Here is a 26936-nt window from a genome sequence, read left to right as displayed (position 1 = left end):
CTATGGTGTGTATTTTTTATTTATTTTCAACTTATGATGATTTTATCAGAATGTAACCTCATCACAATTTGAGAAGCATCTGTATTTGCCCCTGAAAACTTGCCCCTATATTTTCTTCTAAGAGTTTTGTAGTTTTTGTTCTTACATTTGGTTTCTAATCCATTTTGAGTTATTTTTTGTATATGGTGTGAGATAAGGATCCAACTTCATTCTTTTGCACGTGGCTCATAGGTATTCTTAAACTATTAAAAATAGTAAATTTTAAGGCAATCCACCTTGTGTTAGTTCCACTTTGCTCCTTATGTTTGGCTACATTAATCTTAGCAAAGCAGGAATTCACATTTAGATAGCCATCCTGTGGCCACCTCTGTTCATGTTCTATTAACTTTTAAATAGATCACTGATGATAAGTACAAGGATGTCAAAACATATGCCTGATTTGGTGTGCCATATAATCTAGTTCTGATCTTGTTTATTTAAAATCTTTCCTGACAAAGACAACTTTACTTTTTAGAAGCTGCCGGCAGAAAAGGCTTTTCAAACCCCAACAGTCATCCTAGGGCAGCTGTGATCTTGAAAACTGGCAGTGACCTCTAGGGTGTACCTGAGACCAGTCATTGAAATTTTTTGAGAAGTAAACTCAGTTTGGGGGCAGAAACAGGATGAAATGATTATAGAGGCAGGAAATGGAAATGGGATGAGAAATCCCCCCCAAATGATTTCACCATTGTCATGAATGCCTTCATGATTTATATCCAAATTGAACTATCTACTTTATTGGCTAATTTGGGCATCACCTAGCTTTTAAAAAAATTTTTGTGGGTACATAATAGGTGTGTGTGTATATTTATGGAGTACATGAGATGTTTTGATACAGGCATGCAATGTGAAATAATCACATCATGGAGACTGGTGTCTCCACCCCAAGCATTTATCCTTTGTGTTATAAATAATCCAATCATACTATTTTAAAATGTACAGTTATTATTGACTATAGTCACCTTGTTGTTAGTGCTATCAAACAGTAAGTCCTATTCATTCATTCAAATTTTTTTTTTAACCCATTAACCATCCTCTCTATCCCATGCCGCTACCCTTCCCAGCCTCTGGCAACCATCCTTCTCCTCTCTGTGTCCGTGAGTTCAATTGTTTGAGTTTAGATCCCACAAATAAGTGAGAACATGTGATGTTTGTCTTTCTGTGTCTGGCTTATTTCACTTAACATAATCATCTCCAGTTCGTCCATGTTGTTCCAAATTACTGGATTTCATTCTTTTTTATGGCTGAATAGTACTCCATTCTGTATCTGTTCCACATTTTCTTCATTCATCTGTTGATGAATACTTAGGTTGCTTCCGAAGCTTAGCTATTGTGAACAGTGCTGCAGCAAACATGGGAGCGCAGATATCTCTTCAATATACTGATTTCCCTTCTTTTGGGTAGACACCAGCAGTGGGATTGCTGGATCATGTGGTAGCTCAATGTTTAGTTTTTTTGAGGAACTGCCAAACTGTTCTCCATAGTGGTTGTACTAATATACATTCCTGCCAACAGTGTTCAAGGGTTCCCTTTTCTCCACATCCTTGCCAGCATTTGTTACTGCCTTTTAGACATAAGCCATTTTAACTGCGGTGTGGTAATATCTCACTGTAGTTTTGATTTGCATTTCTCTGATGATCAGTGATACAGTTTTTCATATGCCTGTTTTTTGCTGTATGTCATCTTTTGAGAAATGTCTGTTCAAATCTTTTGCCCATTTTTAATTTTGATTACTACACCTTTTCCTATATATTCTGGTTATTAATCCCTTGTCAGATGGGTAGTTTGCAAATATTTTCTCCCATTCTGTAGGTTGTCTCGACTTTGTTGTTTCTGTTACTGTGCAAAAGCTTTTAACTTGATACAATCCTATTTTTCCATTTTGCTTTGGTTGCCTGTCCTTGTAGGGTATTGCTCATGAATTCATTTATTTTTATTTTTATTTTTGAGATGGAGTTTTGCTTTGTTGCCCAGGCTGGAGTACAGTAGCGTGATCTTGGCTCATTGCAATCTCCACTTTCTGGGTTCAAGTGATTCTCCTGTGTCAGCCTCCTGAGTAGCTGGGACTAAGACATGAGCTACCACACCCAGATAATTTTTGTATTTTTAGTAGAGATGGGGTTTCACCGTGTTGGCCAGGCTGGTCTCGAACTCCTGACCTCAAGTCATCCACCTGCCTCAGCCTCCCAGAGTGCTGGGATTACAGGCGTGAGGCACTGTGCCTGGCCAAGAATTATTTTTTTTAAAATTTTAATCTTAATTTAAAAAGTTTTTGGGGAATAGGTGGTGTTTGGTCACATGGAAAAGTTGTTTAATGGTGACTACTGAGATTTTGGTGCACCCAGCACCTTAGCATTGTACACTGAACCCAATGCGTAGTCTTTTATCCCTCGCCCCCTTCCATCCTTCCCCCAGGTCCCCAAGTCCATTATATCACTCTTAGCCCTTTGTGTCCTCATAGCTCAGCTCCTGCTTATAAGTGAGAACATATGATGTTTGGTTTTCCATTCCTGAGAATTATTTCACTTAGAATAATGGTCTCCAACTCCATCCAGGTTGCTGTGGATGCTATTTCATTCCTTTTTATGGCTGAGTAGTATTCCATGGTGTGTGTGTATACACACACACACACACCATTTTTCTTTATCCACTAGTTGGTTGATGGGCATTTAGGCTGCTTCCATATTTTTGTATTTTTGGAATTGTGGATTGTGCGGCTATAAACATGCCTGCGCAAGTGTCTTTTTCATATATGATTCCTTTACCTCTGGGTAGATACCTAGTAAGTGGGATTGCTGGATCAAATGGTAGTTCCACTTTTAGTTCTTTAAGGAATCTCCATACTGTTTTCCAGTTTACATTCCCACCAGCAGTATAAAAGTGTTCTTTTTTTACTACATCCATGCCCACATCTGTTATTTTTTGATTTTTGAATTATGGTCATTCTTGCAGGAGTAAGGTGGCATCTCATTGTGGTTTTGGTTTCCATCCCCCTGATAATTAGTGATGTTGAGGATTTTTTCATGTTTCTTGGCCATTTGGATATCTTCTTTTTTTTTTTTTTTTTTTTTTTGAGACGGAGTCTTGCTCTGTCGCCCAGGCTAGAGTGCAGTGGCCGGATCTCAGCTCACTGCATGCTCCGCCTCCCGGGTTTATGCCATTCTCCTGCCTCAGCCTCCTGAGTAGCTGGGACTACAAGCGCCCGCCACCTCGCCCGGCTAGTTTTTTGTATTTTTTTAGTAGAGACGGGGTTTCACCATGTTAGCCAGGATGGTTTCGATCTCCTGACCTCGTGATCCGCCCTTCTCGGCCTCCCAAAGTGCTGGGATTACAGGCTTGAGCCACCGCGCCCGGCCTGGATATCTTCTTTTGAGAATTGTCTATTCATGTCCTTAGCCCACTTTTGGATGGGATTAGTTTTTTTTTTTTTTCTTGCTGATATGTTTGAGTTCCTTGAAGATTTTGGATGTTAGTCCTTTGTTGGATGCATAGTCTGAGAATATTTTCTCCTACTCTATGACTTGTCTGTTTACTATGCTGATTATTTCCTTTGCTGTACAGAAGACTTTTTAATTAGGTTCCATGTATTTATTTAATCTTTGTTTTTGTTGTATTTGCTTTTGGATTCTTGGTCATGATCTCTTTGCCTAAGACAATGTCTAGAAGAGTTTTTCTCATGCTATCTTCTAGAATTTTTATGGTTTCAGGCCTTAGATTTAAGTCTTTGATCCATCTTGAGTTGATTTTTGTATACAGTGAGAGATGAGGATCCAGCTTCATTGTTCTACATGTGGCTTGCCAATTATCCCAGCACCATTTGTTGAACAGGGTATCCTTTCCCCACTTTATGTTTTTATTTGTGTTGTTGAAGATCAGTTGTCTGTAAATATTTGGCTTTATTTCTGGGTTCTCTATTCGTTTCCATCGGTCTACCTGCCTCACTCTGTCACCTAGGCTGGAGTGCCGTGGCGTAATCCCAGCTCATTGCAACCTCCACCTCCCAGGTTCAAGTGATTCTCCTGCCTCAGCCTCCTGAGTAGCTGGGATTACAGGCACCCGCCACCATGCCCAGCTAATTGTTGTATTTTTAGTAGAGATGAGGTTTCACCATGTTGACCAGGCTGATCTTAAACTCCTGACCTCAAGTGATCCACCTGCCTCAGCCTCCCAAAGTGCTGGGATTACAGGCATGAGCCACTGAGCCTGGCCCCGCCTTCCTATTCTTATACCAGTACCATGCTGTTTTGGTAACTATTGCCTTGTAGTATAGTTGGAAGCTGGGTAATGTGATACCTCTGGATTTGTTCTTTTTGCTTCGTCTTGCTTTGGCTATGCAGGGCCTTTCTTGGTTCCATATGAATTTTAGAATTTTTTTCTATTTCTGTGAAGAATGATGACCTTTTTGGTTTTTTGAGACAGAGTCTTGCTCTGTCACCCGGCTGTAGAGCAGTGGTGTGATACTGGCTCACTGCAATCTCTGCCTCCCAGGTTCAAGTAATTCTTGTGCCTCAGCCTCCAAAGTAGCTGTGATTACAGGTATGCACTACCACACCTGGCTAACTTTTGTATTTTTTAGTAGAGACAGGGTTTCGCCATGTTGTCCAGGCTGGTCCTGAACTACTGACCTCAAGTGATCTACCTGCCTGGTCTCCCAAAGTGTTGGGATTACAGGTGTGAGCCACTGCATCCAGCCTGATGATGGTATCTTGATGGGAATTGCATTGAATTTGTAGATTGCTTTTGGCAGTATGGTCCCTTTCACAGTATTGATTCTGCCCATCTATGAGCATGGAGGATGTGTTTCCATTTGTTTGTGTCATCTATGATTTATTTTAGCAGTGTTTTGTAGTTTTCCTTGTAGAGAGCTTTCACCTCCTTGGTTAGGTATATTCCTAAGTAGTTTGCTCTTGCAGCTGTTGTGAAAGGGGTTGAGTTCCTTATTTGATTCTCACCTTGGTCATTGTTGGTGATCCGTTTTAGGAGCTTTTAGGATAAGTCTTTAGGGTTTTCTAGGTATACGATCATATCATTGGTAACAGTGACAGTTTGACTTACTTTTTACTGGTTTGGATGCCCTCTCTTTCTGTTGTCTGATTGCTCTGGCTAAGGACTTCCAGTGCTATGTTGAATAGAAGTGGTGAAAGAGGGCATCCTTGTCTTGTTCCATTTCTCAGGTGGAATGCTTTCAACTTTTCCTGATTCAGAATAATGTTGGCTGTGGGGTTTGTCATAGATGGCTTTTATTACCTTGATGTATGTCCCTTCTATGCCAGTTTTACTGAGGGCTTTAGTCCTAAAGAGATGCTGGATTTTTTTCAAATGCTTTTTCTGCATCCATTGAGGTAATCATTTGATTTTTGTTTTTAATTCTGTTTATGTGATATAGCCCATTTATTGACTCACGTAGGTTAAACCATCCCTGCATCCCTGTTATGAAACTCACTTGATCATGGGGGATTATCTTTTTGATATGCTGTTGGATTCAGTTAGCTATTAGCATTTTGTTGAGGATTTTTACATCTATGTTCATCAGGGATATTGGTCTGTAGTTTTGTTATGTCCTTTTCTGGTTTTGTTATTAGGATGATACTGGTTTCATAGAATGATTTAGGGAGGATTCCCTCTTTCACTATCTTTTGGAACAGTTTCAGTAAGATTGGTACCAATTCTTCTTTGAATATCTGATAGAAATTAGCTGTGAATCCACCTGGTCTTGGACTTTTTTTGTTGTTGGAAATGTTTTTATTGGTGTTTTGATCTTGCTAGTTGTTGCTGGTCTGTTCGGTTTCTGTTTCTTCCTGATTTATCTAGAAGGGTTGTATATTTTGATTTTCTAGTTTGTGTAAAGGTGTTCATAGTAACCTTGAATGATCTTTTGTATGTCTGTGGTATTGGTTGTAATATCTCCCATTTTGTTTCTAATTGAGCTTATTTGGATCTTCTCTCGGTTAATCTCACTGATGGTCTATCGACTTTGTTTATCTTTTCAAAGAGTCAGCTTTTTGTTTCATTTATCTTTTGTATTGCCTTTTTGTTTCAATTTCGTTTAGTTCTACTCTGATCTTTGTTATTTCTTTTCTTCTGCTGGATTTGGGTTTGTTTGTTCTTGTTTCTCTAATTCCTTGAGGTGTGACCTTAGATTTTCTATTTGTGCTCTTCCAGACTTTTTTGATGTAGGCATTTAATGCTGTGAACTTTCCTCTCAGCCCCACTTTTGCTGTGCCTCAGAGGTTTTGGTAAGTTGTGTCATTATTGTCATTCAGTTCTAAGAATTTAATTTCCATCTTGATTTCATTGTTGACCCCAGGATCATTCAGGAGCAGATTATTTAATTTCCATGCATTTATATAGTTTTGAGGGTTCCTTTTGGAGTTAATCTCCAATTTTATTCCACTGTGGTCTGAGAGAGTATTTGATATAATCTCAATTTTCTTAAATTTATTTAGATTCATTTCATGGCCTATCATATGGTCTATCTCAGACAATGTTCTATGTGCCAATGAAAAGAATGTATATTCTGCAGTTGTTGGGTAGAATGTTCTGTAAGTAACTGTTAAATCCATTTGTTCTAGGGTATAATTTAAGTCTTGTTTCTTTGTTAACTTTCTGTGTTGATGGCTTGTCTAGTGCTGTCAGTGGAGTACTGAAGTACCCCACTATTGTGTTGCAATCTATCTCATTTCTTAATGTCTAATAATAATTGTTTTATAAATTTGGGGGCTCCCATATTAGGTGTATATATATTTAGGATTGTGATATTTTCCTGTTGGACTGATCCTTTTATTAATATATAATGTCTCTCTTTGTCTTAACTGTTGATGCTTTAAAGTCTATTTTGTCTGATAAAAGAATAGCTACTCCCGCTTTTTGTTTTCATTTGCGTGGAATATCTTTTTCCACCTCTTTACCTTAAGTTTATGTGAGTCCTTATGCATTAGTTGAGTCTCTTGAAGACAGCAGATACTTGATTGGTGGATTTTTATCTATTCTCCCATTTTGTATCTTTTAAGTGGAGCATTTAGGCCATTTACACTCAACATTAGTATTGAGATGTGAGACTGTTTTATTCATCATGCCACTTGTTGCCTGATACTTTTTTCTTTTTCATTGTTTTATAGGCCTGGTGAGATTTATGCTTAAGGAGGTTCTCTTTTGGTGTATTTTGAAGTTTTGTTTCAAGAATTAGAACTACTTTTAGCATTTCTTGTAGCGCTGGCTTGATAGTGGCAAATTCTCAGCATTTTGTTGTCTAAAGACTTTGTATCTTTTTCTTCATTTACGAAGCTTAGTTTTGCTGGATACAAAATTCTTGGCTAACAATTATTTTGTTTGAAGAGGCTAAAGATAGGACCCCAATCCCTTCTGGCTTGTGGGGTTTCTGCTGAGAAATCTGCTGTTAAACAGCTCTTAAGATTCTTTCCTTTGCCTTTAGATAACCTGATGACTGTGCCTGATTATCTTTTTGAAATTATTTTCCCAGGTGTTCTTTGAGCTTCTTATATTTGGATGTCTAGATCTCTAGTGAGGTCAGGGAAGTTTTCCTTGATTATTCCCTCAAATATGTTTCCCGAACTTTTAGATTTCTCTTCATCCTCAGGAACATCAATTATTATGTTTGGCCATTTAACATCATCACAAATTTCTTGGGAGGCTGTGTTCATTTTGTAAATTCTTTGTCTTTGTTGATTGGGTAAATTCAAAAGCCTTGTCTTCAAGTTCTGAAGTCCTTTCTTTTCTACTTGATTCTGTTGTTGAAACTTTCCAGTGAATTTTTTATTCTCCAAGTGTGTCTTTCATTTCCAGAAGTTGTGATTGTTTTTTATTTTATCTATTTCTCTGGAGACATTTTCATCAATATCTGTATTAAAAAATTGATTTAAGTTGGTTTTTACCTTTCTCTTGTATCTCCTTGAGTAGGTTAATAATCAACCCTCTGAATTATTTATCTGGCAATTCAGGTATTTCTTCTTGGTTTGGATCCATTGCTGGAGAGCTAGAGTGGGCCTTGGGGGGTGTTATAGAACCTTGTTTTGTCATATTACCAGAACTGCTTTTCTGATTCCTTCTCATTTGGGTAGACTGTTTCACTGGAAAAATCTAGAACTCAAAGCTGCTGGTCAGATTCTTTTGTCCCACAGGGTGGTCCCTTGATGTGGGGTGCTTCCCCTTCTCCTAGTGACGGGGCTTCCTATGAGCCAGACTGCAGTGATTGTTACTGCTCTTCTTGGTCTAGTCACCCAGCAGGGCCACCAGGCTTTGGACTGGTGCTGGGGAATGTCTGCAAAGAGTCCTGTGATGCAATTCATCTTCAGGTCTCCCAGCTGTAGATACCAGCACCTGCTTTGCTGGAGGTGGCAGGGGATTGAAGTAGACTCTGTGAGAGTCCTGGTTGTAAGTATGTTTAGTGTGCTGACTTTCTTAAATGCTTTATGCTAGCAATGAAGTTGCCACCATGGACAGACTCAGGACCACTGTTTAGCCAAGATGCTGGAGGCAGTAGAATTAGCTGTTGTTTTTTCCTTCCTTGGAGCAGGGGATCTGTCATGAGTTGTAATGTCCTGAGTTGGTTGGCCTCCAGCCAGGAGGTGGCGCTTTCAAGAGAGCACCAGAGTTTTTCACCTGTCTTTCAGAGTTTGCAGTGACCTGCCGCTTCTTTCCAAGTGTCTGTGAATTCTTTCACTTTTCCTGGTATGCTCCTGTGGTGGTTCCTGGAGCAGAAGTCCATGGTGTGACTCTCCACACACTGTTCTGTCTGTCCAAGTGGGAGCTGCATGTAAGCCCTGTCTCCTATCCACCATCTTCCCTTCAAAGTATTTATATGTAAATAGAATAGATGAACAGAATCTAGATCCAGATGCAAATCTGGGATCCATTCCCTGCCTGTTGCACTTCCACTTCTTCAGGAAACAAATTCTCTGCTCTTTAGCCCCAAACCTCTGCCATCATGGCAGTGCCCATAGGGATACTCTCAAGAAATTTTTGCCCAGACCCATGTCTTGGCGATTTTCCCCAATGTTTTCTTGTAGTAGTTTCATAGTTTGAGGTCTTAATTTTAAGTCTTTAATCCATTTTATTTGATTTTTTTATCTGGTGAGAGATAGGGGTCTAGTTTCATTCTTCTGCATATGGATATCTAGTTTTCCCAGCACCATTTATTGAAGACACTGTCTTTTCCCTAATGTATGTTCTTGGCAGTTTGTTGAAAATGAGTTCACTGTAGGTGTGTGGATTTGTTTCTGGGTTCTCTATTCTGTTCCATTGGTCTATGTGTTTTTCTTTTTTGAGACAGAGTCTTGCTCTGTCACCCAGGCTGGAGTGCAATGGCGCAATCTCGGCTCACTGCAAGCTCTGCCTCCTGGGTTCACACCATTCTCCTGCCTCAGCCTCCTGAGTAGCTGGGACTACAGGCACCCACCACCTTGCCTGGATAATTTTTTGTATTTTTAGTAGAGATGGGGTTTCACCATGTTAGCCAGGATGGTCTCGATCTCCTGACCTCGTGACCTGCCTGCCTCAGCCTCCCAAAAGGTTGGGATTACAGGCGTGAGTCACTGTGCCTGGCCCTATGTATCTGTTTCTATACCAGTACCATGCTGTTTAGTTACTATAACTCTGCAGTGTAATTTGAAGTCAGGTCATGTTCTTTTGTTCTTTCTGCTTAAAATAGCTTTGGCTGTTCTGGGTCTTTTGTGGTTCTGTATAAATTTTAGGATTGTTTTTTCTATTTCTGTGAAGAATATAATTGGTATTTTGATAGGGATTGCATTGAATCTGTAGATTGCTTTGGGTAGTATGGCCATTTTAACAATATTGATTCTTCCAATCCATGAACAGAAAATATTTTTCCATTTTTTTGGTGTCCTCTTCAGTTTCTTTCAATGTTTTATAGTTTTCATTATAGAGATCTTTCACTTCTTTGGTTAATTCCTAGGTATTTATATTTGTGGCTATAAGTGGGATTACTTGTTAATTTTTCAGATTGTTCACTGTTGGCATATAGTTTCACTGTTGGCATATAGAAATGCTACTAATTTTTCGTGCAACTTTACTGCATTTATTAGTTCTCACACTTTTTTTGTGGAGTCATTAGGTTTTCCAAATATATCATCTGTAAACAAGGATAATTTGACTTTTAATATTCCAATTTGAATGCCCTTTCTTTTGTCTGATTGCTCTAGCTAGGACTTCCAGTACTATGTTGGGTAACAGTGGTGACTCTGTGTTCCAGATCTTAGAGGAAAGGCTTTCAGTTTTCCCCTATTCAGTATGATACTAACTATGGGTCTGTCATATATCGCTTTTATTATGTTGAGGTATGTTTCTTCTATCCCCGGTTTGAGGGTTTTTATCATGAAAGAACACTGAATTTTATCAAGTGCTATTTTTGTATCAATTGAAATGATCATATGGTTTTTATCTTTCATTCTGTTATGTTGAGCCATCCTTGCATCACATGGATAAATCCCACTTGGTCATGATGAATAATCTTCCTAATGTATTGTTGAATTGGTTTACTAGTATTTTGTTGAGGATTTTTGCATCAATATTTATCAGAGATATTGGCCTATAGTTTTCTTTTCTTTTTTTAATGTGTCTTTGGTTTTAGTATCAGGGTAATACTGGCCTCCTCCATGAGTGTAGAAGTACTCCCTCTTCCTCTATTTTTTTGGAATAGTTTGAGTAGGACTGATACTAGTTCTTCTTTAAATGTTTGGTAGAATTCTGCAGTGAAGCCATCGGGTCCCAGGCTTTTCTTTACTGGGAGACTTCTTATGGCTTTGATCTCTTGCCTTTTTACTACTCCTTGTTACTAACAGTGAAAGTCTTTAGAAACCTTAAGAGAGCTCTGTTTTAGGGACAGAAGAACTGAAGAAAAGCTGGGAGAAAACATTGCTTTCTCAGTGGATCAGGGAGCAGAGAAATTCTAGTCAGGTAGAATAAAAGACTTGCTATTGGTCTGTTCAGCTTTTAGAGTTCTTTCTGGTTTAGTCTTGGTAGGCTGTATGTGTCTTGGAATTTGCTCATTTCTTCTAGATTTTACAGTTTATTGGCATATAGTTACTCATCATCTAGCTTTTCAATAAGGGATTAAAACAATGATGACTCATTGTTGCAAGCAAGACTCTGATAGATTTTGCCCATACTGATAAAAGGCAAGGCTAATCCCTCTCAAACATAAGAGTAACTGAAATGAATATTCCAGCTGAGCAGATACAGCCTACATGCAAATGAATAGAACATCTTTAGTCTCCTACAAGAAAGAGATCTTATTTTTGTCTAGTGCAAGGACGATGTCTGTAAGTATGCTGAATGATTACCTGTCTTTCTAGACCAATCCTGGAATGGTCCCCAGCCATGGATTCAGTCCCAGATCTTATTTCTTTGACAACCCTCGAAGATATGACAGTGATGATGACCTTGCCTGGAACATTGCCCCTCAGGGACTTCAGGGAGGGTAAGACCCTACTTCATGTTAGACAAGCCTCATTAGGAGGGAAAGGTTACACCAATGAAACAGATTCAAGCTAAAAGAAATTTCCTACATTAAAACTGTGCAGCCTTAGGTGGTATAAGACTGGATTATCAGTAGATCATTTTACTTATGGGAAACATTCAGGAATGAGAAAGGACATCAGATTTTTTTTAAAGCCCCACAGCATTATTGTATACAGTAGTGTTTCCTAACCAATATTCCATGAAGCACTATTGTCTTAATAGCTATGCTGTGCAAAAGGAATGATGATTTAAAAAGAAAATCACCTTTTTTATTTTTTGGAGACCAGGTCTCGCTCTGTTGCCCAGGCTGGAGTGCAGAGTGGTGCGATCTCGGCTCACTGCAACCTCCCCCTCCCAGGTTCAAGGAATTCTCGTGCCTCAGACTCTTTAGTTGGGATTACAGGTGTGCACCACCATGCCCAGCTAATTTTTGTATTTTTAGTAGAGACGGGGTTTCACCATGTTGGCCAAGCTGGATTGCACTCTTGGCCTCAAGTGATCTGCCCACCTTGGCCTCCCAAAGTGCTGGGATTACAGGCGTGAGCCACTGCGCCTGGCCAGAAAATAAACTTTTTAGAAAATGCCAAGAGAGCCCGTAATATGCTAATGTGTGCTCTGAATCTCCAAGAGGGAAATATAGCACTTGTCTATGGAATCACTCAATGGAACATGGTATCTTTAATCACATATTCTAAAGCTAGAGAGTAAATGCAGTAGTATTTATTTATTAGAATAAATTATATATTATAAAGGACCAAGTTTTCAAATTTGAACGATGTCAGTTCTTAATTTAAAATTTCAGTTACATGAAGGGTATTTACTTTAGTATTAATTTTCATGAATACTTATTCAATAAGTACTTCTATAGCATCTACTCTGTATCAGACACTGTTCTAAGAGATTCACAAATATCAACTCATTTAGTCTTAACAGTCCTGAGAGGTCAGTACTATTATTAGCCTCATAATACAGATGAAACTGGGTATCCAGAGGGTAGGTGACTTGTCCAAGGTCACAGCTAGCAAGTGGTTAGGCTAGAATTCTAACTCAGGCAGTCTTGTTCAAACCTGTTTTCTGAATCACTATACTATGTAAACAGTTTGTATATAAGTACCCTGTCGCTTGGTCTCACCTATGCTTATGTTATACTTTCATATGAGTTTTAATAGGAAGAGTCTCCTTGCTTGAATCCACATGCAGATCTGGCCCAGGAAATTTGGAGAGGGCAGTTAAATACTAAGAGTTCAAAGCAGCATACATAGAGGGTGTAAGACAATACGTGAACCATACCAGTCTGCTGCCATTGCCTAAGTTTCAGTGAATTAGGAAGACAAATAAAAAGAGGGAAGCACCTGAAATTGCAACCATAGCAGAGACCCACCCCAGGAGTCCAAGTTTTGCCTACCTCAGCATGGGCATGGTCTGCAAACAGGAAGGGTAGTAGCTATTGGGATTCCCTTCCCTTTTCCTCAGCCTGCTGTGCTCAGCCATTCTCCACTACCCGACGACTATCGACTATCGTGTTTCCCTTTCAGCCTGTGGCTGTGAGACAGTGAGGCCAGCAAGGCCAGCAGGGGTGAGAGGAGCCAAAAGGGCTGCAATAGTGCTTGCCAAGCCTGTCTTCTCTCTGCTTGTCCTGCCAGGACCCCCCCCCATCCTGTTCTTCGGAAAGGGGAGCTTCTTAGAAGTGAAAGCTTATCTTTTGTAATCTTTTGTGAGATTAAAGACTTAGCATTAACAACTTTACAACTTTTTCCCTCTGGGATGAAATGATAAAAAAGATATGCTTGCCTTTTTACGCCTTGTTAGTAACAGTGAAAGTCTTTAGAAAACTTTAAGGGAGCTCTGAAAAGAGCCCTTGTTTTAGGGACAGAATACTGAAGAAAAGCTGGGAGAATACATGCTTTCTCAGTGATCAGGCAGCAGAGAAATCCTGGTCAGATAGGATAAAAGATGGTGGCTGAGAAAAAAGCAGCAAGCTGCCCAATCCGCTGAGCCAGCAGATGTAAAGAATGTAAGCTGCAAGCAAGCCAGCAAACAAGGACTTCTTGAAGTCAAAAGCTGACCTTTGGGTCACTCCACCTCTTCCCTAAAACTGTTCTTTTCCAGTTACCCCACTGCACTTCCTATTAGTTTTTTTGCCCCTTTAAACCCATATTCTCCTGGAGCTGTCCTGCCCTCTCACCTGCCAGAAATGACTTAGAGCTGAGGGAGTCCTCACTACCTATATGGGTGAAGAAAAGACCCCCTTTCTACCACATAGAGGAACATAATTATAATGAAAACGACTTCCATGTATTGAGAATTAACTGTATATTAGGTACTGTTCTAAACACTTTACAGGTGTTAACTCAGTCCCCACAATAGGCCCACGATGTAGTTACTAATAGTACTCCCATTCTAAGTGGAGGAAATCGAGGCACAGAAGTTATTTGTCCAAAGACACCACAGGTTGTGATCTGTACTCCTTGTTAGGATTCAGATACAGTTTGTTGCTAAAAACATTTCCTATACATAATAACTGGCTGGGTTCTCTAGTAATGCTATATACTTCTGTGCTCTACAGAGCTCAGTAGAGTTGTGGGTGGGCATTTAGTCCTGTGTGTAGCATTGTTTTGTAGGAAAATGGACTTTAAGAGCCATTTTAAAGAACTTTAGAGTTATCTACAGTTTGTGTAAAATCTCAGCTCTGTCTGCCTAAACTAGACATGTCGTACATACTGTAATGTTTCAAGTCACTGAAATATTTTTTTCTTTTTAAGTTTTGCTCCAGATTACTATGATTGGGGACAACAAACTAACAGCTTCCTGGCACAAGCAGGAACGTTGCAAGACTCAACTTTGGATCCTGACAAACCAAGCGTTGGGTAGCATCAGTTAACAGTTTTATGGACGATTGCTCAGATGAAGAGCTTCAGAAAAGTGTAGTGACCGCTGAATTTTTAGGGCACTTTTCCTTAAGAAATAGAACTTGATTTTTATTTGTTACAGGTTTCCAGATGGCTCCAGAGGACTAAGCAATAATGTAGATTGATAAACCCTTATTTTAGTACTAAAGAGGGAGCCTTGCTATTTCAGTGGGTATTTAAACTTTTTAAAGAAAATCTGTACTTTTATAAAGATGTATTTTATATAACTTAAATAATAATGCTAAAGCATACTAGGGTTTTTTTTTTCTTGAGAATGTTACTGCAATTATGTTGTAGTTTGCACAGATTTTTATGCATAATTCACTTTAAAAATATAGAATATATGGTCTAATAGTTTTTTAAAGCTTTTGGACTAAAGTATTCCTCAAATCTTACCTCTTCAGGTCACTGATGGTCACTCCGATTCTGAGTGCCGCATTGGTAGACTCCTAAAATACAATTGACAACTTAGCCAATTGCAACTCCAGTGTTGATAGTTACAATGAAATAGAATAGCAGCAGACTGTAAGGTCTTTAGAGATTTTTTTTTAAGGTTCAGGCAATAGGTCCCTCAGAGAATCTCTTAAGGTTTGCCCAAAGATTGGTACTTCCTTTCAGTAGGGCGCTAATGTATACACATTAATGATAACAAGTTGATAACATTAAAAATGTAGCTGACTTATCCTATTAAACCTCCTCTGCTATATTCACAGATTCTGCATAGTTTTTCTTTCAGCCTAATGAAAGTATGCATTACCTCAGGGCTACATCGAGAGTATACCCTTTTCCCAACTCACTGAATGTTGATTACATTCAAGGAGAAAATAAGAGGTTCCATAAAGGGCATTAATAACAAATACCCCAAGCCCCTAAGTTAAGACTATGTGGAATCCTTAGTTTTTTCTGTACTCTCCAACTATATTTAAAATAATGCCCTTACTTCTAAATAGCTCTGTAAAGAGCCTGTTGGAAGCTGCACATTTAAAAATGGCAATAGTACTGCAATATGCTGGAGCATGATGCCTGTCAGCCATGTAAAGGGTATGTTCCAGACAAGTCCTTAAGTCATCTTTCATTTAAGTAAAAAACATGTTATGAAATACTGCCTCCCACACCAGAAGTGCCATTCTAAAAACTCCACTGTATATATACTGGAGCCATAAAACTACCTATTGGGAGGCTAAGTGCTCTGCTTTTCTATAAAACAGAGATAAGGTTCTAGAGGAAGTACTGTTACCAGAAACAAGGTACCTTTCTGCTATGCCTAGGAATGTTCATCTGGGGACAGAGGGAAGGTCCGATGAAAAGGAACTTACATTAACAAATCCTACTACATGATGCAACCCATTTCAAATGACTCTTCTCATTTTGATCTTCAGGAATAACTGATCCCTGGGCACTGATTTCACAGAGATGAAGTCTACTATTGTTTTGGTAGTATTTAAAATTGGGATCTCAAGTTTCAAATCGATCATCATTGGGCTTTTCATTTGTATAGAACACCTTTACTCTGTGTAATCCTACATAACATTCTTGTCTTTCAGTACATGAAAAAACTGGGGTTACAGCATTTAAAATAGTTGTCAGGAAAAATTCTACACTGAAGTGAACCCTACGCTGTTATTCAAGTTGCCTTAACACATTATAAGCTATTATTCCAAATAGCTTTACCAGGTTATTGTGGTCACACTGTATTACTAATACTTGGGAGAATTTAAAGGCAGACTCAGCATGTTTTAAACTCCTTTAAATCACATCTTCAGAAAGTCCTGCAGTCCTTCAGTATTAGGTCAGCTAAGGGAAGATATATTTTTTAAAATAGTGATAAGAAGTATCACTAATACCATACTCATCCTATAATAAGTAAACATAATTCTGTTGCTGCTGGCAGAAAAACTGGAATACTCAGCATTAACTGATAAAAGTCAATCTACTTTTATGATGAAGCTACTGGGATTTATTTGAACTATTATTTTTGTTGGATAGTATAAAAATGTTCTAAGTGCCCATTTTTCTCTAAGTGCCCATTTTTCTCATTCCCTCCCTTTTTTTTTTTTTTGAGACAGAGTCTCGCTCTGTCGCCCAGGCTGGAGTGCAGTGGCCGGATCTCAGCTTACTGCAAGCTGCGCCTCCCGGGTTTATGCCATTCTGCCTCAGCCTCCCGAGTAGCTGGGACTACAGGCGCCCACCACCTCGCCCGGCTAGTTTTTTGTACTTTTTAGTAGAGACGGGGTTTCACCGTGTTAGCCAGGATGGTCTCGATCTCCTGACCTCGTGATCCGCCTGTCTCGGCTTCCCAAAGTGCTGGAATTACACGCTTGAGCCACTGCGCCCGGCCTCATTCCCCTTTTAAAAATGTAATGCTAAAATTTCTAGAAGTGTTATAAACACAGAATACAAAAAAAACTATGATTGGTTACATCAAACTCTACTTCCCTCTTAGTAAGGAAAATTAAAATTCCTTTTGGCTTTCTAATTTACTTGTTCTGCTAGGTACACTAACAAAACTACTACTTATGGCTGGGCGCAGTGGCTCACGCCTGTAATCCCAACACTTTGGAAGGCCAAGGAGGATCATGAGGTCAGGAGATCGAGACCATCCTGGCTAACACACTGAAACCCCATCTATACTAAAAATACAAAATATAGCCGGGCGTGCGCCTGTAGTCCCAGCTACTCAGGAGGCTGAGGTAGGAGAATGGCGTGAACCCGGGAGGTGGAGCTTGCAGTGAGTGGAGATTGTGTCACTGCACTCCAGCCTGGGTGACAGAGCAAGACTCCATCTCAAAAAACAAAAAAAAACTACTTATGTGGAATATTGAATGCTAAGAGGAAAAGAATGGTGATTACTGGTTGCAGAATACCCAAATGTTCATTTGTTTTAAAGCAACACGATGAAATTAAAGCCTTGATAATTTGAAAGTTAAAGTGTATGGGGAAGAGGGAATCACTAAAAATGTTGTACCATCATTTAGCTAAGTCTGATGCAACACTGAAAAGTTTCATGGGAATGTTTCTGGGTAACTGTTGGAAATAGTTTCTCTGACTATTGGAATAGGTGTCTACCTCTGCAGTTAATTGTTTAAGAATATTGTATAGATATTTTTCATTGGCTCTTTATCCTTTTTACAATGAACTCAGTTGAGCTGCTGATGAAAACATCTAGAGTATGTTACACAGAGCTGTGACTGTAAGAAGGTTTGACTATTACAATATACACATCAATCGTATTTATGCCAATTCTCTCTTGAATGTATCAGGCAAATTAAAAGCTTTGCTGGTTAAATTTAGCTGCTTAGATCAGGCACACTCACTAATGCCTCCTCAAATTTCCTTTCACCAAAATCCAAGTCAACTGCTCTTTGTTGACCTCAGTGCTGGGCCAACACCTAGTTGAACACTTAAACCTTATTAAGAAGAAAGGAATACATAATAGTAAACCCTAGAACTTGAGAAGCGCTGTTAGAAAAAGGTTCTCATTTTTATATATCTCATTATATAGTGTATATTACTTGCTTTTAACAGTAAAGGTAAACTTATATTAGAACTAAATAGGTCTAAATATTTGAAACTTTTATCGAGATTTCCAATTAGACAAACTTTATCTAAAAAATACCACTCTTTCACTTTAGATTGTTGCATGATGAAGAATAGACTAGCATAGATCTGATCAGAGACACATCTAATATGCATTCCCAGTTTTCATCTTATGTGAGAATTGTATTAAAGGACATTTCTAACTGTATATCATGCTACTTCAGACATGGGTCCAGATGGAGGAGCTGCTGAAAAGGATCAGGCTAAAATTGTGGAATTCTTCTCATCAAAAAGATTCAATTAACAAACTGATTAAAGTGAGGAAACACTGAACAAGGAACAGTGAGGGTAAGAGAGTGGGATTCAATCTCTATTGAGTACCTATTATATGTGAGACGCTGGGCTAGGCACTCGTCACGTTTCTGTGGATCCTAGTCTATACTCAGGAACACCCACATACTAACATTACTCTAGGCCCTTAGCAAGGATACATGAAGAACTCTTGCACCAAGGGTCAAAATAAGTTGAAGTCTTCTGAGGATGTCCTTGTGCCCATAACCTAGATCTGTGTTAGAGTCCCTGTACCTGCTGCCCGGTTCCTATGGGCCAGGGCACTGATACTACATTCATTCCGTGTGGAATTCTGAGATTGGCTGCCCAGGTCATTAACTATGGGTTCAGGGTCAGGGTCGTAAGATCTAAATCCAGTGACTCAGCAACTCCTAATGACAGGTTCCTCCAAGTCTGGATTCTCTACCTCTAGTCCTTGAGCTATGGCTGGGCCCCATCTTCTGTTTTCTCAAACTGATTAACATCTTGCTAATACTAATCCTCTAGCTCCAAACTTGGTCTGCCCTTTTGGACCTTGGATGCCCTACCATTCAAAATATTAGACTTTCTATGTCCAGAACAGATTTTCTGCCCCTGAACTTAAGTGGAGATCAGATGCCTATAAGATTCTCAAAATTGCCCCCTTTTTCTATTGATTCCTGTTACTATGACCTTTTTCTCCATCTCTCACTAACCTACAACAGTCCCTCCAGTCTCTTGGCAGGCCCAAGTTACAGTGCTCCTTGAAGGGATTAAATGAAGTATATAAAACATGCATTTATCCTAAACAAATAGTGCTTTACCAGGGCCATTAAATATGTGTAACTTAGTATCCTTTGAGCGCTATCTCCTTGGTGAATTCACTAGCCAAGAGTCTGGGCTCTAGGTTTGCAGGTTTAAAGCTCATCAAAGGGAACAGAACACTCACGCATTTGGAGGTATATTCTATGAAGGGAAGCCATAGCGGAAGTTAAATGATATCAGAGTGTTGCTTGGAATGTTAACTCCGCTCTGACCAGTGTTAGGGGAATGACTTTAATTGATTAATAGCATCAATCTATGACAATCTGATGGCACTGTCAAGACAGCATTAAGATTCACTCACATTGAGGACACCTTCTGCACTAGATAGGTGTCTAGTTGGCCATTCCCTTTTGGTTGATGTATTTTTTTCTTTTGGTGCATTCTCACTATAATCTAGTTAGGTTATAATGTCTAAGTTATATGATGGTAGGAATGTTTGTCTGTTTTGTTCACTGCTGTAGTCCCAGCTCCTATAACAGTGAATGAATAGTCAAATCCTGGTTTTTGGTAGATGTCTTTTTTTTTTTCCCCCACAGTAACTTCTTGCACTTGCACTTTTATCCACATATTGATTTTACAAGTTTAGTGCTCTTTTAAGGGTTCCTCCCTCTTGTCTTATGAATCTTTGACAGATACCCAACTTTTGGGCAAATAATTCGTAATGGAATAAAAAATGAAATAGGGATTTTACATGAAAACAGTCCTTAAATCATTCCTAGAGACTATCTTAAAATAGAAGCACTGAGATGACGTTCTGTCCACACAGGCATTGCCTCCTGCCTCTATCTGCCATCATCTGTTTGGGCACTGCCAAATAGAACACTGTAATAATTTAAAAGTAATAAAAAGTATATCTTTATCAGGTAAAGTATCATAAGAACAGTGACAAAATAAGTGGTTAAAAGTGCAACCTTGGGAGAGAACTTGAGTTGGACAGTTTTAATATGCTCTATATGTTAAGAATTTTTTAAAGCTCGTACGGAAAAATAAACAAGAACAGTTAGAAAAACTGTATTAAAAAAAGGTGGTGGGGAAGAATGAGGGAGAACCAGTGCACTAGATTAAAATTAAAGCCTGGGTAATTAAAACAATGTGGTACTAGTGCATGACTAAACAGACCAGTGAAATAGAAACAGAATGCAGATACAGAGCTAAATATATATGAGGATTCTACGATAAGATCCATGTAGCCTCTCAAATTCATCAGGAAAAAACAAACAGTTCAATAAATAATAGTGGAACAACTGGGTTAATCACCTGTGGAAAAAATTAGGTTAGATCCAGAATGTACTTCAACGGTTCAAAATTTAGATGTAGAATTTAGGTGAATTATTCTATTGCTCTGGATTGAGAAAAACATTCTAATTATGACTCAAAATCCAGGAACCACTAAAAAATTGGTAATTCAGACTACATAAAAAATTTTTAAAACTCATGACAAAACCATTAGAAGCAAAAGACAGATGACAAATTGGAAAGAAAATATTTGCAACTCATTACTGTCAAAGGGTTCATATCCCTAACAAATAACATATCAACGATATAGTAGAAAAATGGATAGGAACAAAATAATATGGGAACACAAAAGGAAATACAAATGGCTCCTAAACATATTAAAAGGTGATCAACCTTAGGCATCATAAAAATGTACATACTGAGCAGTCAGGTGTGTGCTGTGCACCTATAATCCAGGCTATTCAGGAGGTTAAGGCTGGAGGATCACTTGAGCCCACGAGTTTGAGGCTACGGTGAGCTATGATCATACAACTGCACTCCAGCCTGGGTGATAAGGTGGGACCCTGTCTCTTTTTTAAGGAAAAAAAAAAGGAAAATAAAAGAATGTACACATTGATATATATTTTCATCTATCAGAATGGCCAGAATCCAACATTTTAATAACACATCTATTGGTAAAGCTGCAGGTTAGCAAGTGCTATCATACATTTTAGATGGTATGTGAATTGATGACTACCCCTATGAAAGACAATATGCCAGTATCTTTCAAAATTATAAATGCACACAGTCTTTGCCCCCAAAATTCTTATCTTTGGGAATATATTCTGCAGGTACAATATTTATATAAATGTGAAATGACGTGTGTACAAGGTCTGGAAACAACTGAACTGCCCATTAATAGAGGACTGGTTAATTCAACGCTGGCACATTCACATAATAGACTACCAAGCATCTACTTAAAAATGAGAAAACTATCTAGTCATATGTGAAGACTGCCAAGAAATACTAGGTGACAAAAATGAAATATTATGTATATGATGTCAATTTTTGAGTAAAAATGAGAGAAAAACATAAGACTTTCCATTTGTTTATGTTTGTACATGTCTAAAACAGTGTGAATGGAAACCTAAGAAACCAAGAACACAGGTTATTAATGGTAGGAGATGTGTGTGCAGTGTAGGAAGCTGGGCCAAGGATAGAAGGAAGACATTCACTGAGTAACTTTTTCTATTGTTTGTTTCTTTTAACCGTGTGAATGTATTACCTATTCAAAAAAATTAAATAAAATAAGCATATTTTATAAGCTTTATGATTCAATACAAATCAAACAATGCTTTTAATAGTTCCCACTTTGTAGCTGAATGGTAAAAGGCCAACTTACAAAACATCACAAAGTTTCTAGAATCAGTCTTTCTCGTCTCAAATTCTTGCTACACAACCTAGAATTTGTGATTATGGACAGGTTACTTAGCCTTTTTTATCCTCAGTCTTCTCACTTACAAAACAGAGAAGTAATTGTACCTACCTACTAGTGCTGTTGTGAAGATCAACGGTGTATTTATTTAAACCCAAACTATGCATGTAAAAGCCCTTCACAGAGTGCCAGCCAATGCTTGCCATTATAAGAAACAACCTCAGACTACTGATAAATACATCTCCCTTCTCCGCAGGTTACAATCAAATCCTCATGCCATAAAAGGAAACACTTAAAATAGGGGGAAAAACAAGACAGAAAAGATTGAGAAACATGTACTTTAATTCACATTTTCTAGATTATGGTGGGTACAACAGTAAATTATTTGGAATTCTGTTCAAAAATCAAAGCTTCACCTGTAGATATTACTTAAAATACAGTACACAAGATTTGTGTGTGTTTTGTTTTTGTTTTTTTTTACCAAATAATTTCCATGATACCATGTACCTAATCTGCGTATTTTGGTGAGTAGCTATGGTTTCTGCAGGTACCTCAGTTTGCAAACTACTGAGAGGTTTACTGTGAACTGTTCCCAAATTTTCAGCTGAAGGCAATGCTGATGAAGATCAAAATAGGTGTCCTTTCTTAATTGTGGCACATAGGCAAAGTTGAAAAATATGGCATAGAGTTTCATATACATACAGAGGATAAAAATAATCGAATAATTCACAATGTTAAATATGTCAAAACGTTTTGACTTATCAAATTTTAAAACTGTGGAGTCTATTACTATTCTGTCTGATCCTCCTCATAATCTAAGAATCAAAACAGGAGAAACATTCAAAGTTGACCAATTTTAATATATAGTTTGTCTAACTTACATAGATGCCACTTAAGTAAAAAATAAACTTATGCCATTGAAGGAAGGAATATTTTCCTTTTCTTCATTTTCATTACTTCATCAGCAGGTACAATCATTTCTGTCAGTTATATTATCAAGTGCTGAGTTTTTAAATTAGGTGATGAGATAAAGACAAAATGCCAAGAGCACCAGCAAAGCATTTTTACAATGCAGACAGTACTCTAGTAAAATATCACTTCACAACAAAAGATGTGAATTGGAAAAACAGTTTATATCACAAGAACCATAAAATGTCACAATCATTTAAGAAATAAAACACATACACAAAAATGTAGGCTGCCCCCTACAATCTAATTTATGATAAAATAAAGTTAATCAAAATGAATTTCAGCCTAAGAATACTTCATTTATTTTCTTAGTTGTGAAAAAATTAGTTAAGAACCTTAAAAAGAACTTTCTACTCTAACTAGATCTTTTAATTTCCTAGAACATTCTCTAATATACTAGTTTTCCTAAGCTTGAAACAAATCACAGTACAGAAAAAAATAAATAAATGGACATGAGCAAGGATTTTCTCTAGTTAAGAGTTTAAATAATAGCCTTTAACTGAGGGAAGGGTGAAATAACACTATCAAAAAGTTCTTTATAGTTAATAAACAAAGTGCAAATTTTTCACATCTTAAAACTCTGAATGAATACTAAGAATAATTCTTACTAATTTACTAAATTAATTGGATAGTCACTTTTTAGACAGTTTGCCTTAAGGCCCCCCCCCACCATACAATACTTGTATCCCTCAAGAAAAAGTAGAGGAGGCTCCAATCAAGTCAGCCTTTTAAACAACTTAACAAAAAATATCACCACCATCAATAACAAAACCCCAAGTTTATAACGGTTTGAAATTAGGTGAGAAAATAAGTAACTCTGAGACCTTAATGCCCCCGCCACATCCCACCGAGAGATGGCTAAGTATTTTTAAGAGGGGTGAGCCAAGCCAACTAAATACAATTTTTTAGATGTCACCAAATCATCAATGAACACATTTCAGACTTTGGCAGGATAAAATATGGATTTAAGAGCACTTATTCTTTAATTCAGAAAAGACTAAAGAGTCTAAGGAAAAACTCTAGATCTTGTACCTACATTACTTCTACACAGATGCAACTTTCCAAATTGTATCTGCTGACATTTTTAAAAAATCAAGATTTTAAATATTGTTTAAAGATTTTAAATCCCAGATTTAGAAAATGACAGTTTAGGACTTAAGAGTCCTCTGTTGCTACGAATCACAGAAAGTACCGTTTATATACAGTGAAAAGAAAAGGTGAGGGGAGAGGAAGCTTAAAGGAGGGTTGACCTAATCTACCTTTTTATATATTCTGTCAGGGAAAAGCACACTGAGTTTGAGGATTGCATAGACTGTATTCTAAAATAAATCCTTTAAAAATGCTTACTTTAAGTGAAAATAGCAACTTTTGTGTATATAATATTTTCAGTTGGCATTATAAATTCATATAATCCCATTTAAATTTTATCAAGAAGTAATCTGTTAAATATTTCTGCAATGTTTTCTTTCTAAAAGTAACTGACAATTTCCAAAATGTCTTTGTCCCTAAAATTTCTAGGGGCAAAGAAAAGCAAAATCAAAAGGAGTTCTAAGTCAAAGAACACTCTTGGGCCAGCCCATTACACACATGAAATCTGGCTGGGTAGCATAGGGGCGAGGTCTTGTTCACCTTTATCAAAGCAGGTCCTTTAGACTGGAAACAGCAACAATAACAGCAACTAAAAACTGCAACTAAAAACTGCAACTAAAAACCAGTGAAATTGAAGTCCTGGGGAATCTTAAGGAGTTTCTGTAACTATGTATTGAAAGGGCCATTCATCATGGTGACAGTTCCAGATTCTAGAAATATTATAATATTTCTTTATATTATAGAAAGTGACACACACAGAGTGAGGCAAGAGTAAAAACACATTAAAAAGCATTGATAATTTTTTATCACTGACACCAGCCCTAAGCAACATTTGTTCCCTAGTTCTCCTTTTCCATATCAGACTGTGAACAGTGTTATTAGAATGCAGACATAGCCATCTAAAGTTTGACAACTGGAAATAAAGGATAATAGAATAAAAACAAAACCAATTCTAAGAAAAATAGAATTTTCAGCACATGAAAACACATGAAATTAAACACAGAATTAGTATAACTTACATGTTTTAAAAGTATATACTTCATTTATAAATATCTCTAGTTGATAATCTATTAAGAATCATAAATATTCAAGTGAGCATTTAAATTTTCTATTTAAGAGTTCAGAATTCTTGAAGTCAGACTAGTCTCTTTCTGCTGAATGTCCATAATTAAAAGGCTTTCCACAGTCACTTTATGTCTCTAGTTAGACACATAAAAGCCTTTATTACCTACTGTGTTGTAATAAGACTTTAAAATTCTGTAAGTCTCTTATACTTGTAGAAAGCCTGTAGAAGAAAGAAAAAGCATATTAGTAAAGTTAACATGATGCATACATATTTCAAATTATTGATATTGTTACATAAGCTATCATTTGAAAGCAAAATCTAAAATAAAAACCACCAAACACTGAAGCTTCCATGTTTCAATGAGTATTCTCATTAAGATTGGTTTAGAAGGGGCAAAGGAAGCCTGTTACTTCATACTATCTGCAGACACAAGATTAATAATGGGAACAGTGATATGAATAATTCTTAATAAAGAATCTCAAATCATTTACGATTGGTCTAATAAATTTATTTTGCACATTTCTCTTCGAATGATTGCTCTTCACTCAACGTTGCCCAAACACACTAATTTGTCTTATGTTATCAGCTCCCTAAGGGTAGAGACTCTTACTCTGTCTCCTGTTGAGTCTCTCTCCTGTGCCCCATACCCACGGATGCTTATAGTATTCAATAAATGATTACTGACTGATCAAATGAAGTGCTTCTCAGAACAGGCCAAAAAGTAAAACTCAGGGATGGGAAATATAAAAAAGTAATTCTAAAAGCTCAATTATCCCTATGGACAATTCAGGGGTGATAGAAAAAAAGTCTTTAACTATTTGATAGAAGTAAAGTTATTCCTTAATCACTTAGGAGGACAGGCAATGTTCTAAGCCCATCACATATATGATCTCACTATCAGGAAACAAACTAGGAAAGCAGTGATTTGCCTGAGTTCATACACTACTAAAGAGCAGGCCAGGATTCCAGAACTTTAGGACCCCTGATTCTGAGTCCATTACTCTGGGGAACAATAAAAGGTAATAAGCTCTAGATAGAGAACTAAAACAAGAAAGGCTGCATTTGCGAGTATTTTTTATGAGACTGAAAGAAATTTTCAATTGTTTTGAAATTCTCAATTGTTTTCATCTTTCTCAACTTGGACTTAAGAGATGCTTAAATTATTTACAATAATTTTCAATTTATTTAAATTTCATTCAGTATCTCCTGTGTTATCTTTCTACAGGCCTCATAAGTGGACTGAATTTTTTATGAAGTGCCAGTTCGTGGATAGTCTATATCTATCCTGTGCCTGAAATCTCAACCTACATAGTCATCTTTAAATACAGGGAAGCAACAGGTGAAATCCTTGCTATTGAGATGGGAAATGGCCAGGCACAGTGGCTCACGCCTGTAATCCCAGCACTTTGGGAGGCCAAGACAGGAGAATCACTTGAAGCCAGGTGTTTGAGACCAGACCGAACAACAAAGTGAGACCCCATCTCTACAAAATTTTTTCTTAATTAGTCAGGCACAATAGCATGTGTCTGTAGTCCCAGCCACTTGGGAAGCGCAGGTGGAAGGAACGCCTGACCCCAGGATTTGGACGCTGCAGTGAGCCATGATCGCACCACTGCATTCCAGCCTGGATGACAGGGCAAGACCCTCATTTCTTTAAAAAAAAAAAAAAAAAGCGGGGGGACATATAATAAATCTGTTTTTAATTTAACTGCTTCTTTTTAACTTAAAACACATGTTAAGAAAAACAAGAAATAATCTGTGTATTACTTAGTCCCCTATTTTTTTTTTTTAATTCTTCTTCAAGTTGACTTTTTTCTCTTTTTCCCCAAGGAATGGGCACAGTATTATTTTCTGTGATTCTTTTCCTTCTGTTCTGTATTCCTCAGTTGGCATTACATGTATCTCTGCCGGCAAATTCAAATTATTTTTTAAACCACTGGTGGTATAAACAAGCAAGCAAATTATATGTCTGAATACAGAAGTAAATCATGTAGAAATGAGTGAAAGAAAAATGACCTCTGAGCTTCAGAAATAAAGAGCATACTGC

At 37.7% G+C, this 26936-nt stretch overlaps 2 protein-coding genes across 3 annotated transcripts in view; one reads left to right on the top strand and one right to left on the bottom strand.

The window, feature by feature from the left end:
- The window catches only part of LOC105474782 (G protein-coupled receptor 137B), a 70985-nt gene extending 55835 nt beyond the window's left edge, over positions 1-15150 (top strand). The window contains exons 6-7 of the mRNA XM_071073930.1: positions 11370-11494; positions 14298-15150. Coding sequence (XP_070930031.1) covers positions 11370-11494; positions 14298-14406 — 234 coding nt within the window. The 3' untranslated portion in view covers positions 14407-15150. The remainder of the gene's footprint in view (positions 1-11369; positions 11495-14297) is intronic.
- Positions 9310-26936, bottom strand: part of LOC105474783 (endoplasmic reticulum oxidoreductase 1 beta) — an 81600-nt gene continuing 63973 nt past the window's right edge. For both annotated transcript variants that reach the window (XM_071073926.1, XM_071073928.1), the window contains one exon: positions 9310-25108. In XM_071073926.1, coding sequence (XP_070930027.1) covers positions 25048-25108 — 61 coding nt within the window. In that variant the 3' untranslated portion in view covers positions 9310-25047. The remainder of the gene's footprint in view (positions 25109-26936) is intronic.

This window comes from Macaca nemestrina, chromosome 1 (genome assembly GCF_043159975.1).
Source record: "Macaca nemestrina isolate mMacNem1 chromosome 1, mMacNem.hap1, whole genome shotgun sequence".
NCBI classification, from domain to species: Eukaryota; Metazoa; Chordata; class Mammalia; order Primates; family Cercopithecidae; genus Macaca; species Macaca nemestrina.
The sequence above is the reverse complement of the archived record's forward strand: the minus strand, read 5'-3'. Positions and strand labels throughout refer to the sequence as shown.